Here is a 12,407-nt window from a genome sequence, read left to right on the forward strand (position 1 = left end):
AAAAAAACTCTACCTGGACTTCCTCTTCTGTGCAAACAGGGGTTGCTAATTCTGGATGTTGGCTTGTTTTTATTTTTATTTCTCCACACTCTTAGAGACGCTGGTTGGAAAGGCCGAAAATGTTCCGTTTTCCCCATTGCAACAGTGGCATCTTGTGTTCCTCTTGGAAACTGCAAGTTACTCCGGCGATCTAACAGGAAAGATCTAAAACTACAATGTAACACTTAACACTTCCCAGCATTATTTAAAAATACGATCCGCTGGATACTTATTTTCCTTTAAATAGGCAGCACAGTTTTCTTCCCTTCACCTTCTGAGAGCTGAAAAGAGGAAGACATACAGGAGACGGATTGACTCAATAAGGAAGCCACAGGTCTGTTTGCTAGAGCTGAGCGGAGCTATTAGAGAGGATCTTTCCACAGCCACGAATTCATACGGTTGCTATAACTTGGGAGCAACAAGAAGGTACCGGGAACTTCCCGATTCCTTTTTTAGGTCCTAGCTATAAAGAGATGCTTCATTCTACCCCATAACCTGAGACTCTTGCTGATTCTCCAGACGCCCTCTCCCTTCATATTTGCATAAAAGTAAAAGCTATTTTTAAAAAGCAAGGCAAATCCAGTAATTAGGCTCGCCATGGTTTCCTCGGTCAAAGGGAACAACATCCTCTTCCCCCGTTGCGAGATGCGTCAGAGCACAACAACAACAAAAAGCACACTAAAGCCTTTAATTGATGAGATGTAAAAAAAGGGGGTTTGACGGTGTGGAATGCTTGCCTGTCACACAACTGTCAAAAGAGCCTTTCCCGGGTTGTTGTTGTTTTTTAGGTCTGGGTGGGAAAGAATGCCAACAGTAGTCTTTTAAAAGTGAGCAACTGGAAATCAGAAAAACCATGACAGAGAAAGTACCTGCAGGGCTGGAAGTCAAGGGGTGAAACACAGAAAATCAACAAGAGAAGGCACCGAATAAACACCCATCCTGTAATCTCTATTTCAACATCTAAAATAGATCTACTATTTGTTTACAGGTTATAATCTCACTTCACATCCGTTAAGTCCTCAAGGCAGTCTAAAACTAGAATTGCCAAGTATATAAAGAAGAAGTAGCTCATTAAACAGAGTGTCTTTCATTTTATTAATGAATTAAACCAAACAACAGAGAGCGCTTCACTTAGGCTTTTCAATAGACAAGTGACACCCCCAGTTCATAAGGCATTAGCCCAAGCTGGGCGGAGGGCATCAAACTGGGGAGGGTGCCTCTAGAATTACTGTTTCCACTGATTACATTCCAAACAGTGATTTTGCCAGATTTTATTTTGTTTAGGTCTTCCTTTAAATTTCCCAGCCACTTTTAAAACAGGAAAGTCAGGCCTGGCGTAGTTCTACACAGGCAGTCCCCTGGAGACTGTGCCAAAAAACCATGCCAAAACAATTAAGCAAACATTCGTACATACACATACTTTCGTAGAATGAGCGTGTGCAGCTTGATGCCTCCCATGTTTACTGAGAAGTAAAAGATGGTAGCCTTTGCTAAGAGAGGGTGGCTTTTCCAGCCTGGAGAAATACCATCAGAACCTACTGGTAGAGGTGGACATTCTCCATTGCAGGAATATTATATGGGATGTGGTGTGGTTTTTATAGCCTGCACAATCCACCCCAAGGCATTTTGGTATCTGAATCAGGGGGGGAAAGAACCCCAAAAGTTCTCTTTTAATATGTGGTTCCCCAAACCCCAGTGAACTGGACTGGCAGTAACACAATGCATTAAGGTACAAGCTCTGAAGAAAGCCAAAGCAGAGGAGTGCGAGATGACCAGCTAAGGCACATCTCTGAAGAAATCTGTTTGTAGAAGGAGTGCTCTCTCAAGTGGCAAAACAGGGGCAATTTTGAGAACATGTTAAAAAGGGAAGCACATCTAGAATGTACATTATTTGGAATGTGAATAAAGTTTTCCTTTACATATCTAATTCTGGAGCTTGACCATGAAACTCCCTTGCTAACCTTGGGCCAATCAGCCACCCCTCCCCTGATCTACCTCAGAGTGTTGGTGTGAGAAGCAAAAAGGGACACTGAAAGGGAGGGTCACCAATACAGGAATTGGGCAAACATTGAGCAAAGCTGTTACTGCCTTAGGTCTTTGACAAATCTGACAACTGCCTTAGGTGGCAGATATTAGAGTTGGCATCCACAGTCTCCCCCCCCACACACACACACACAATTTCTCCTGGGGCACCTGCTTTGTCTCCCCACCTGAAGTTAACCTGTCACCATCATGTAGGATAGATGATTATGTCTTGGCTAGAGCCTGGGAAAGTAGTTTTGTGGACTACAGCGTCCAGAATCCCCAGGAATTCTAAGGATTCCCTAGGAATTCTGGAAGTTGTGGTAGGGAAAGTAACATTTTCAGGCTCCACATTATGTGATTGGTAGGGGTGGTCAATATTTAGGCCCCAGGCCAGCTGGAATGGGGGAGCTGTTCTTTTGGCCCGCACCTCAAATCAGCCTCGGGCCCCTTGGCTCAACCGGAGGGCCCACTCCTGCGGGTTTTCCACGGGCCTGGCAGGTGGCTTGTTGAGCGTGGGCCCCAAGACCACCCTGGCTTTTACGGACGCGCGTTCGCGGGACACAAGGCAGCCTCGCGTTCACCGAAGGCCGGCGTTTCCACGGGCGGGCGTTCTCCGCCGAGCGCCCTCCTCTGCCTCTGCCACGTTTCCACGTCCTTGTGGCGTTACCAGGGGGACCTCGCCGCCTAGGACTTCACAAATTCTTGCCTTGGGAATGGCAAGCCCGCGTTTCCCGAAAGTTTTGCAAAGTTTTCTGCGGGCCGGATCGGGGGGGGGGGGCGGGTGCGGGTGTCTTTGCAGAGAGAGAGAGAAAGAGACAGAGATCGGGGCCGCGGGCTTGGCGAAGCAGGGCAGGGCGCAAAGCAGAGAGAAAGAAAGAGGGAGAGAAAGAGAGAGGGAGGGAGGGAGAAAGATCTGGGAGGAGCCCAGGAGAGGAAAGTAGGAAGGTCGAAGGGAGGGGAAAGGAAAGTTAGAGGGGGGGGCAGAGAGAGCCAAGGGGGCTGGCGAGGGAAGAGCGGGGAAGTGGGGCCTGGCAAGGCAGGGGGCTGGGAAAGGGGGGAAACGGAGGGGGTGTTCCAGGTGCTCGGGCTGCAAGGCAACGCCGCCACCGCCGCCTGGGAAAAGCTTGCCCAGGGGGCGCGCCAGGCAGGATCGTGGCCCGGCCGAGGATGTGGGAAAGGGAGGGCTTCCACGGGGGAGGCGGCGCGCACGGCTAGGGGAGGCCGGAGGGGAGGGGAAGGGGAGGGCGGCCAGGCCCGGCCCGGCCCGGCGAGGGGGGCGCGCCGCTCGAAGATGGCCTCCTTCCCTGCGGATCCCGCGGCGGAGCGGGAGGCGGCGGCGGCGGCGGCGGAGTCGGGCAAACTTCGCGCAACTTTGGCCCCGCCGCCCGCTCCCGCGGCGCCGGGCGGTGGTAGTGGCGGCGGCGGCGGAGAGGGCAGCTGCGCAGAAGGATCGGGGCCGGCGGCGGTGCCCGCCGGGGCGCCTCTTGCTCCCGCTCCGGCTCCCTCCTCCGCCTCCTCCGCCTCCTCCTCGCCGCCGCCGCGCTTCTCGGCGGAGCAGGTCTCGTGCGTGTGCGAGGCGCTGCTGCAGGCGGGCGACCCGGGCCGCCTGGGCCGCTTCCTGGGCTCGCTGCCCCCGGAGGAGGAGGCGCGCTGCCTGGCGGCGCCGGCGGCCGGCGAGAGCCTGGCCAAGGCGCGGGCGCTGCTGGCCTTCCAGCGGGGCGACTTCGGCGAACTCTACCGGCTGGTGCAGAGCCGGCCCTTCGGCGCCGCGCACCACGCCTTCCTGCAGGACCTCTACCTGCGCGCCCGCTACCGGGAAGCCGAGGCGGCCCGCGGGCGGGCGCTGGGCGCCGTCGACAAGTACCGCCTGCGCAAGAAGTTCCCGCTGCCCAGCACCATCTGGGACGGCGAGGAGACCGTCTACTGCTTCAAGCGCCGCTCCCGCGCCGCCCTGCGCGCCTCCTACGGCCGCAGCCGCTACCCGAGCCCCGAGCAGAAGCGCCGCCTGGCCCGCGACACCGGCCTCTCCCTCACCCAGGTCAGCAACTGGTTCAAGAACCGCCGGCAGCGCGACCGCAGCGGAGGAGGCGCCGGCGCCGGAGGAGGAGGAAGAGGCGCCGGCACGCCCAGCAAGAGGTGAGGGGCCCCCACTCCGCTCCCCGACCCGGTCGATCTCTTTCCCCCCCCAGACATCAGCTGGAGAGAGCGTCTCTGGGCGTGGGCAGAGCGCTTCTGCGGCCGCCTTCCCTCCTAGCGCTTCCTGGGCGAGAGCCTCGATACCCAAGAGCAGGCTTTCTCAATTTTAGAACTACAGAGCTGGAAGGGACCCTATGGATTATCGAGTCCAGCCCCTGTGAAGGAGGCACCAAGGGGGAATCGAACTCCCAGCCTCTGGTTCCGCAGCCAAAGAGACCTAATCCCCCCCCCCCCCCAAGCTATCCAGCAGTTCTAGTATAATAATCTTAGAGCTGCAGAGCTGGAAGGGCAGACAGACCTAAGTATCATCATGTCCAACCCTGTCAAGGAGGCACCAAGGGGGAATCGAACTCCCAGCCTCTCAACCACTGAGCTGTCAGGGCTTCTGGTCTCCTGACTCTGCTGAGAAAGTGGGCAGCCGGCTGGACTCCTCTGCTAAAGGGGAGCACAGCCTTGGGTATAACAACATTATACTTCCGAGGAAGCCTGTTTCAGATGGAATCTTTCAGATGGAATAGTAATTGCGTGTTACATTTACAGCATGCTTTTCTTCCAACCTAAGGGAGCAGCTATGGCTTTCCTCCCCATTATATCCTCACAGCAGCCCTGTGAGGTAGACCAGGTGGAGAAAGTGACAATCCCAGGGTTGCCCAAAGAACACCATGGCTCAGTGGGAACCTGAGCATAGATCTTCCAGGTCCTGGTCGGAAACTCTACCACTGCATTGGGATCAGGGTCAGATCTAGCAGGACAATTCATGCCCCATCCAGACCATTCAGAGAAAGGGCTTTTAGGCAGGTTGGAATCCAAGGCCTGGGGGGCTGACCTCAGGGTAGGAGAGCAGGGGTTGGTTCGGAGGCTATCTGAGGCAGGCCCTTGTGTATCATGCTGAAGATTTCACTTTCCAGAGTCCAGCCCAATTAAGGCCCATTCTTTTCTCAGAACTTTTTTGTGAGAGACAGATATTAGTAAAAGAGAGAAATCTCAGAAACACTGACAAATCTTTGTACTTGCAAACAGCAAGAGGAAGGAATTTGAACCTCTTAGGGAAACTCTGTGCATTGTTCTTAGTTGCTAAACATCACACACTTGCAAGGATCCTCTGGTCAAGTGATGTAACTTTCGGAAAACCGGTTGTGTTGGAAGCTCGTCTCATCTGCTGCTCTCAAAATGTTCCACAAATCAAAAGATCCTCGAGGAAAGATGAAGCCCTTTCTTCCACAAGAATAAGAAATAAACTGCAGCATCCTCGAGCATGAGGATGTCTTACTTCCTGGGAGTGTGTATTCTGTATCCCTGAAGAAAGAATTTGTCCCCCAGGCTTATGCTGTGTCTGAGGTTCTTCCTCCATAGTGCTAGAAAATTATAGGAACTAGTCCCAGGTTCTTCTTGGGGTGTCTTCCCACTTCTCGGTTCTAGACAAATGAAGGAGAACAAAGCAAAGGGTGACCAGAAGCTGAGACTGTGTTTTGGATATTGTGCAGGACAGATGGCCAGAGAGAGAGAGAGAGAGAGAGAACATTGTTTATTTGTTTTGTTTTGCACAGTCCATGGTGGGTCTCCCAAATGCTTAAGCCCGTTGAACAGAGTGAGCCTTGCTTTTCAGTAAAGATGCAGTGGATGAGGACCGAAGCATTAGACTGCAGTACAGGAATTAGGAGCCACTCTGACAAAAGTTTGTAGACCTTCTCACCAGCCTCTCAGTTGCCACCAACTCCACCATCCCTGGGTGGCTTGGAAGGATTCTTACAAGAATGAAAACTCATGGCATGTTTGAAAGGATCTTCAGTTGGAGGTGTGGGGTTTTTCTCCCCCCTGTGGTTGGATTCACAGGGTTTGGGGGGGGGAATAAAAGGTCTGCATGCTCTCCTTTCCTCTGCAGACAAAAGCCAGAAACCACTTAAGCTTGAGAAAGTTCCAGCTCATTCCCTCTGCTACCAACTGTTGGGGGGGGGGGAGAGGGAGGAGCAGCAGGAGCACAGGCGAGTCCAGATGTTTCTGCAGCTGCATGCCCTCTCCTTTTCTCTCTCCTGCTCGAGTGAGCCACGCATAGCCAGAAAGTGGCAGGCACAGCTCTTCTGTTGCGAAATGTGAAGCCCAGGCTTTGAATTGCCTGGGGCTTCTTTCGTGCATTCACCCCCTTGCCCATAGAATGGCTGTCGCTTCATGTCACTGTGTTGCTTCACGTTCACTATGCAGCGGAATTTGAACCCGACACTTTCTAGGCAAAGCGTCTTCTGTCTTTGCATCAGATGAAGCAGGCTGCAGACCAGCCACCCAAGCAGATGCTGTTAGTTTTCAAGAGCTGTGTTGAGACTCCTCTGTTGTGTTGGCTCCTTTTTTGACCTGCAGAGAGGCTCCCCACCCTTCTGTGAGATGGGGTTTAATCCTGAGCTGCTCATATTTGGCAGGGGTCAATTTGCTGTTCCCAGGATCATTCATGTGAGCTACACACCTTGATAAAAATGCAAAAAAGCAAGCAAAAAAGCAAACTGAAAGTGGCTGTTTGGACGTCCACACCTGGTCTGAAAAACGTTTGGGTTTGGGGCGGGTTTTTTTTGTGTCATTTGTGTTATATCTTCTCTTGGGTTTTTGGGTGTTCAGCACTGTAGTGGGCAAGGGGAAGCGAGGAGATGTGACCTTTTTAAAAGATACCGGACCATTCCAGGAATTAGAATTCATATTTTTATGCTGGGGAGAAAAATCCCTGTTTTGGGGAGATGGGGCAGAGGACTCTTGGAGAGAGTGTCAGAAATACTTTTTAAACTTCTGCAATGAATGAACAAGATGAAAACTTCTCCAGAGGAAGGAGAGCATCCATCTGCTCACTCTGAACCTTTTAATGTCTTCAGGAGGTGAAACACAAATGAAATTGTTGTTGCTTTTTTTTCTTTTTTAATTGGAAGCAAATGTCAACCTGGCCTTAAGTCCCTAAAGTATTATTAAGCATTTTATAACCTTTCCACAACAGCCTGACATGACAAAGATGTGTAGTTTAGGGAATTCTAATAACCACATCTCTTCCATCCCCACAGCGAGTCGGATGGGAATCCTAGCACAGAAGATGAATCCAGCCGTGGCCCCGAAGAGACAGAAGCAGCTCTGGGGATTTCCATGACGCCCGAAGGGCTTCCAAACTCTGGCAGCCTTTTCTTGCCAGCTTCCTGCTCTAGCGCCTCCTCCATCCTTTTGAACGGCAACTTCATCACAGCCACCTCTCCCACGATGCTCCTCAATGGCGGATCGGTCATCCAGACCCCCAGCGGAGGAGTCATCCTGAACGGATTGGCCCTGGCAGACAACCAGACCATCACCCTCAGCCCTGTGGCGGCCACCCCCAGTCCACCTGTCCTCCTCAACGGCTCCCCCTCCTTGCTGAGTGGGAAACCTGCTGCACCCAGCAGTCAGGAGGTCTCCAAGGCTTCCCAGGAACCTCTTCCCTCCACAGCTGTCATCCTCAGCCCAGCAGCTCTTCAAGGAGAGGTGAAATCAGAGACCGCGGAGCCGCTGGCCTTTGGGGTGGAAGTGAAGTCCGAGGATAGGCAGGGGGCCGTCCCACCCCTGTTATCTCTCCCCAATGCTTCCACGCTGCTCTCTGACCAGAAGGGAGCCCTGCTGGTGGCTGCTTCCATGTCTCAAGTAGTCCCATCCAACGAGGAGGCTCCTGCAGCCAGCCAGCTGGCCCCGCCACTTCAGCCAGCAGCCACCTCCAGCCCTCAGATCGTCCCTCTTGCCAGGCTAGTCCCTGCCACTCAAGCCATGTCAACTCCCCAGGTCACCGTGGCAACCGTCAGTGGGCAGGTTACCCTGGCAACCCCATCTTCATCTACTACAGCCACACCACTCATTTCCATCCCGGGATCTTCTCCAGCCCAGGCTACGGTCCTCCATGTTCCTGCCCCGTCTCTGGTTCCCATCACCCAAGTGCCGCCTCCCTCTCAAGTGGTCCCTCTGTCCCAGTCTGTCCCAGGGACGCAGGTGCTCTCCCCATCCCAGATGGTGCCCATGTCGCCCACGCAGATCTACACCGTAACACAGGGAACTCCTGCCCCTCAGCTGGTCTCCCTCCCTCAAGTGGCCCAAGGTTCACAGATCCTCTCTCTCCCCCAAGTGGTGCCCACCTCACAGGTGGTGACGCTGCAGCAGGGCGTGGGCAGCCCCATCCAGATCCTAACGAGTGCTGCCTCCATCAAAATGGGCCCCGTGACGGGGACGCCAGCGGCGGGTGGAAATCTTGGCCAGAGCAGTGTGCATCTCATCAACACCAACGTCGGCATGACAGCTGTGCAACTTCCAGGCACCACGCCAGGTATTTTCTGTGGGCAGAAACTGGTTGGGAGGGCTTGCACATGAAGCAAGTGCCATAGTGAGGGGGATAGTTAATGAGGTGATGAATCAAGGATCTCAGCATTTGCCTTAGAAAGGCTGAGGGACAGCTTGCCATCTGAGTGATCACTGCCCCCATTTTCCTGATGACGGTTGCAAAACCCATGTAGGTGGGTGCAGCCATAAACATGGCAGCCCTTGGACCAAACAGGCGATCATCATGAGAAGCAGGCCTGGTATTTTACAATATACTACACGTGCTAAAGGTCGGTCACTGCAGAGTAAAGTCTCCAGATTACCGAACGATTCAAATAGATGTGAGCAGCTGCAGGGAAGGCAAAACTCAGTGGTAGAACCATAGGCTGAAGATGAAGCAATTTCTCTGTCAGGTTGGAAAGATTTATGGTGGTGTGCCTGCACTTGATAGGTCACAAAAGTCCTTTTCCATTTAGGGTGGGATACATGTGTAGGGACCATCTTGGAGAGAAGGAGAGGGAATTTCCATGTTGGTGCACCAAGTCAGAGAAGGAACGGGGAGGCAGGATACAGAGACTCTTTCTTTGCTTAAGATGTGAGACGGCTTGCTTGCTCTCCAACCTAGGTAACCTCCTGCTGACCAATCCGGCAACGGGCAGTAGTACCATCGTCACTGGCATGGCTCTGCAGCAGGGCAAGCTCATTCTGACGGCCACCTTCCCAGCAGGCATGCTGATGGCACCCATCCTCTCAGCTCCAGCAGCGGCCCCGACCTTGGCTGTTCCCATCAAGCAGGAAGTGGGAGTGACTGCACCAGCCACTCTCGGAAGCCATGAAGGTGGGGACAACAGCAGCACTGGGGTGTTGCTCCCGGGTGTGACTTCTGTGCTGCCCTCTGGGGTCTCCTCACTTTCAGCCTCCGACAGTGGTGGGTCAGCTGACTTGTCTCCATATAGCACCAACTCCGGGCAGGCCATCCTTCTTTCCAGTTTCTCCCAGCAAGAAGGGCTCACAGCATCCCAGCAGCAAATGGTGTGGCCTGGTGCCGTCAGCATGGATCTTCAAGGGACCGGCTCCGAGGGGCTGTTTGAAATGGACAAGAGCCCCATGGAGGAGCAGGGCGGCTTACTCCAGCTCCCTGAGGATGATGGCCTTTTGCTCGATGCTTCTGGGGCTGACCCCATGGGCTCTGAAGCCCTGGACTCGGATGAGAAGGTGCTGACGCAGCTCCAGTCAGTGCCCGTGGAAGAGTCGCTTGACTTGTAAAACAGAAAAATCCAGAGGGATCCAAGGAGATAGTTTGCGGGGTTCTCCCTGTAATCCTGGGTTCTTGTTCCTTGCCACCTCCCAGACCAGGACTGGTTTAGGAGAGCTAGAAGTGCCTTGAAAGGGAAACCTTTTTCCCATGTGTGTGAACCCTTTTTTCCCTCTCTCTCTCTTTGTAATCACGGCTGCAGGTGTATCTTTTTGCAAGGGTGAGCAAACACTACAGTACAAAAACTCATATATGGACCGTTCTCTTCCAGTTCTGCACAGTAGTTACAAATATCTAAGTGCCATCTTGTGGCCACCAGAAAAGTAGCAAGCAACATCTACACTTGCTTTCTTTGGAGGCCAAGAAGGGCTTTCTCTGCTTGGAGGGAGAGCTGGGTTGTCCTCCCTTTTATTTCCTGTTAGGCCTTCCTGCCCCTTCGAAACCTGTCTCATTCTCTTGCGAGCCGCGATGATGCCACTTCGAGGTTACGCATTGCCCATTCACCAGCAATGGGGAGCACTTAGACCACAAGGGGATGTTTCCTTTCCTCTCATCCATGGTGCTAGGGATGGGGTTCAGTTCACAGTGTGACCCTCAAATCCCAATTTGGAGGGGGTAGGGAGAAGAGCCAGTTTCCAGTGGCTGGACTTAACTATGCTTTTTGAGTTTGGAGCAGGGAAAGATCCAGGCTTTGCCTCGTATTGGTTTTTAGGGCCCTATGTTGGTGCGTTTCTGCAGTGCTTAAATATCTGGTTCAAAATTGGAATGCATTGACACAAAAGGAACCAAAAAGGAAATACAGACATTGTGCTGGTCCTTCAGGATAGAAAAGCCTGACTAGAGTCTCTTTTCTACATTTTTTATGTCCGTGTAAGCATTTTTCAGCATTTAGTACATATGAGAAAGCAAAGGAAATCAAAGGAACGTGTGAACTGTACATGAAGCCCTGACTTGTGAAAAACAGATGAGATCCTGCAGAGATCCGTCTGGCAATTAAAGGTACATGCAAATAGATTTTAGATGCGGCTTTGCAGCCCTTTAAACCATAGTAAAATCAGTATTGGCCTTACCCAAAATTCCCTAGTTTTAGGGGTTGGGAACAAAAAATCCCAGGACAATTAGAGACACTTAAAAACATTCCTGAATACCTTGTTATGTCATTACACTTGAGTTCCCTGGAGCATATGTTTCTTTTTGCAAATTTTAAAATTAGCAGGTGGTCTGACTTTTTTTTTAAGGCACAGAAGGAATTATATATACATAAATCTCTCATTAGAAAAAGCAAGCTTAAAATCTCTTATTTCCCATACTTTCTATTGTGAAGTGGCATCTTTCCTTCCAATATGTTACTGGTTTTCTTTTTACACTACATCCATGTAATTGATGGGGAATATTAGGACCATTAACATCTTATATGACGTGAAGGCCCTGCTGTGCAGGTGAAGGAATTTCTGAATATTGAATCTGTGGTAGTGATTGAAGGAATTTGGAATGTTCTGTAAAACTTTTCAAAACAGAGCCAGTTTTGGAAATGATACAGAGGGAAACTTTTGAGCCACCATGGAGCAACTCAACGAGGTAATCATAGTAACATTACAGGTTATGCTACTTTCCCTACTGTCTTCCAGAAGAACTTTGGTTTTCTCTTTTGTATTCTTTTAAACTACCCATGCTCCTTAACAAGAAAAAGTGAAGCTTCTAATTTAGAGAAGAAATGTTATAGCTCAGTGGTAAAGCATATCTGCTTCGCACATAAATGCCCCAGGTTCAATCTGTAACATCTCCAGGTAACACTATAAAAGACGCTTGCCTGAAGCTTTAGAGAGCTGCTCAAGCCCATGTTCCCAACGTGCCAGCTGTGGGATTAAGAGAGTTGAAGCCAATAAGTCTGAAAGACACTTGCTAGGAAAAGGTTGATGTAAACACTGCAAAGCTATGTAGACCAAAAGACTGACATGATGTAAGGCAGGTGCATAATGTTTCCATGCCAGAAAACAGACCAGCCAATCCTACAAAAGGAAACCGCTAGCTTAAATATTCCAGGGCAGAAATTCCTGCCCTTCGTTTATGTACCCATGCAGACTCAACCCTCTTGCAGAACTTCTCTGTGTCAATCAAGAGTTTTTCACTGAAGTAGAAGGGGAATTTTATTCAAAAACTGCTGTTGAGTAGCAATGTGCCATTGGGATTTTCCACCTTGATTGCAGAGTCAGAAGCCTACTCCCCCGGCTTCTAACAGTTGACAGTTCTGGAGAGAAATCACAGTATTGCTACAAAATGACAAGACTAACTGTTCCTCTCTCTCCCCCATTACTGTATTTTCCATGATAAGAGCTAAGCATCTAAGTTTTCAGCTGAATAATTGAGCCCCGCCCAGCCCTTATCTACCCCACACAGGTACTACAGCATTACACGTCTTCCCACTGTTTGTGAGAAACAATCATTTCTACAAGATATTTTTATATCTTCTCGTGTTTTTAATGTGTATTTGTGTCTTTTATATATATATATACATACATATATATATTTTATATATAAATATATTTTATCTTAAATCTCTGTTTGTCTATGCGTTCATGAATCTTCTGGA

The 12,407-nt window shown here is 51.0% G+C and overlaps 2 protein-coding genes across 4 annotated transcripts in view; one reads left to right on the forward strand and one right to left on the reverse strand.

The window, feature by feature from the left end:
* Positions 1-3,102, reverse strand: part of DMPK (DM1 protein kinase) — a 36,615-nt gene extending 33,513 nt beyond the window's left edge. For both annotated transcript variants that reach the window (XM_072979914.2, XM_072979915.2), the window contains exon 1: positions 14-3,102. The gene's annotated coding sequence lies outside the window, so the exon portion shown is untranslated. The remainder of the gene's footprint in view (positions 1-13) is intronic.
* Positions 3,103-3,114: 12 nt separating this feature from the next.
* On the forward strand, positions 3,115-12,376 carry SIX5 (SIX homeobox 5). 2 transcript variants are annotated; one of them, XM_072979911.2, is made up of 3 exons: positions 3,115-4,200; positions 7,296-7,743; positions 8,372-8,534. In XM_072979911.2, the coding sequence occupies exons 1-3, from the start codon at positions 3,356-3,358 to the stop codon at positions 8,393-8,395; spliced, it is 1,317 nt and encodes a 438-aa protein (XP_072836012.2). In that variant the 5' UTR covers positions 3,115-3,355; the 3' UTR covers positions 8,396-8,534. The 2 variants fall into 2 exon arrangements, with proteins under 2 accessions (XP_072836012.2, XP_020642752.3); XM_020787093.3 differs by adding an exon at positions 9,188-12,376 and having other exon boundaries at positions 3,121-4,200; positions 7,296-8,569.
* Positions 12,377-12,407: the final 31 nt, after the last annotated feature.

The sequence above is a fragment of the Pogona vitticeps genome, chromosome 9 (genome assembly GCF_051106095.1).
Source record: "Pogona vitticeps strain Pit_001003342236 chromosome 9, PviZW2.1, whole genome shotgun sequence".
Taxonomy (NCBI): domain Eukaryota; kingdom Metazoa; phylum Chordata; class Lepidosauria; order Squamata; family Agamidae; genus Pogona; species Pogona vitticeps.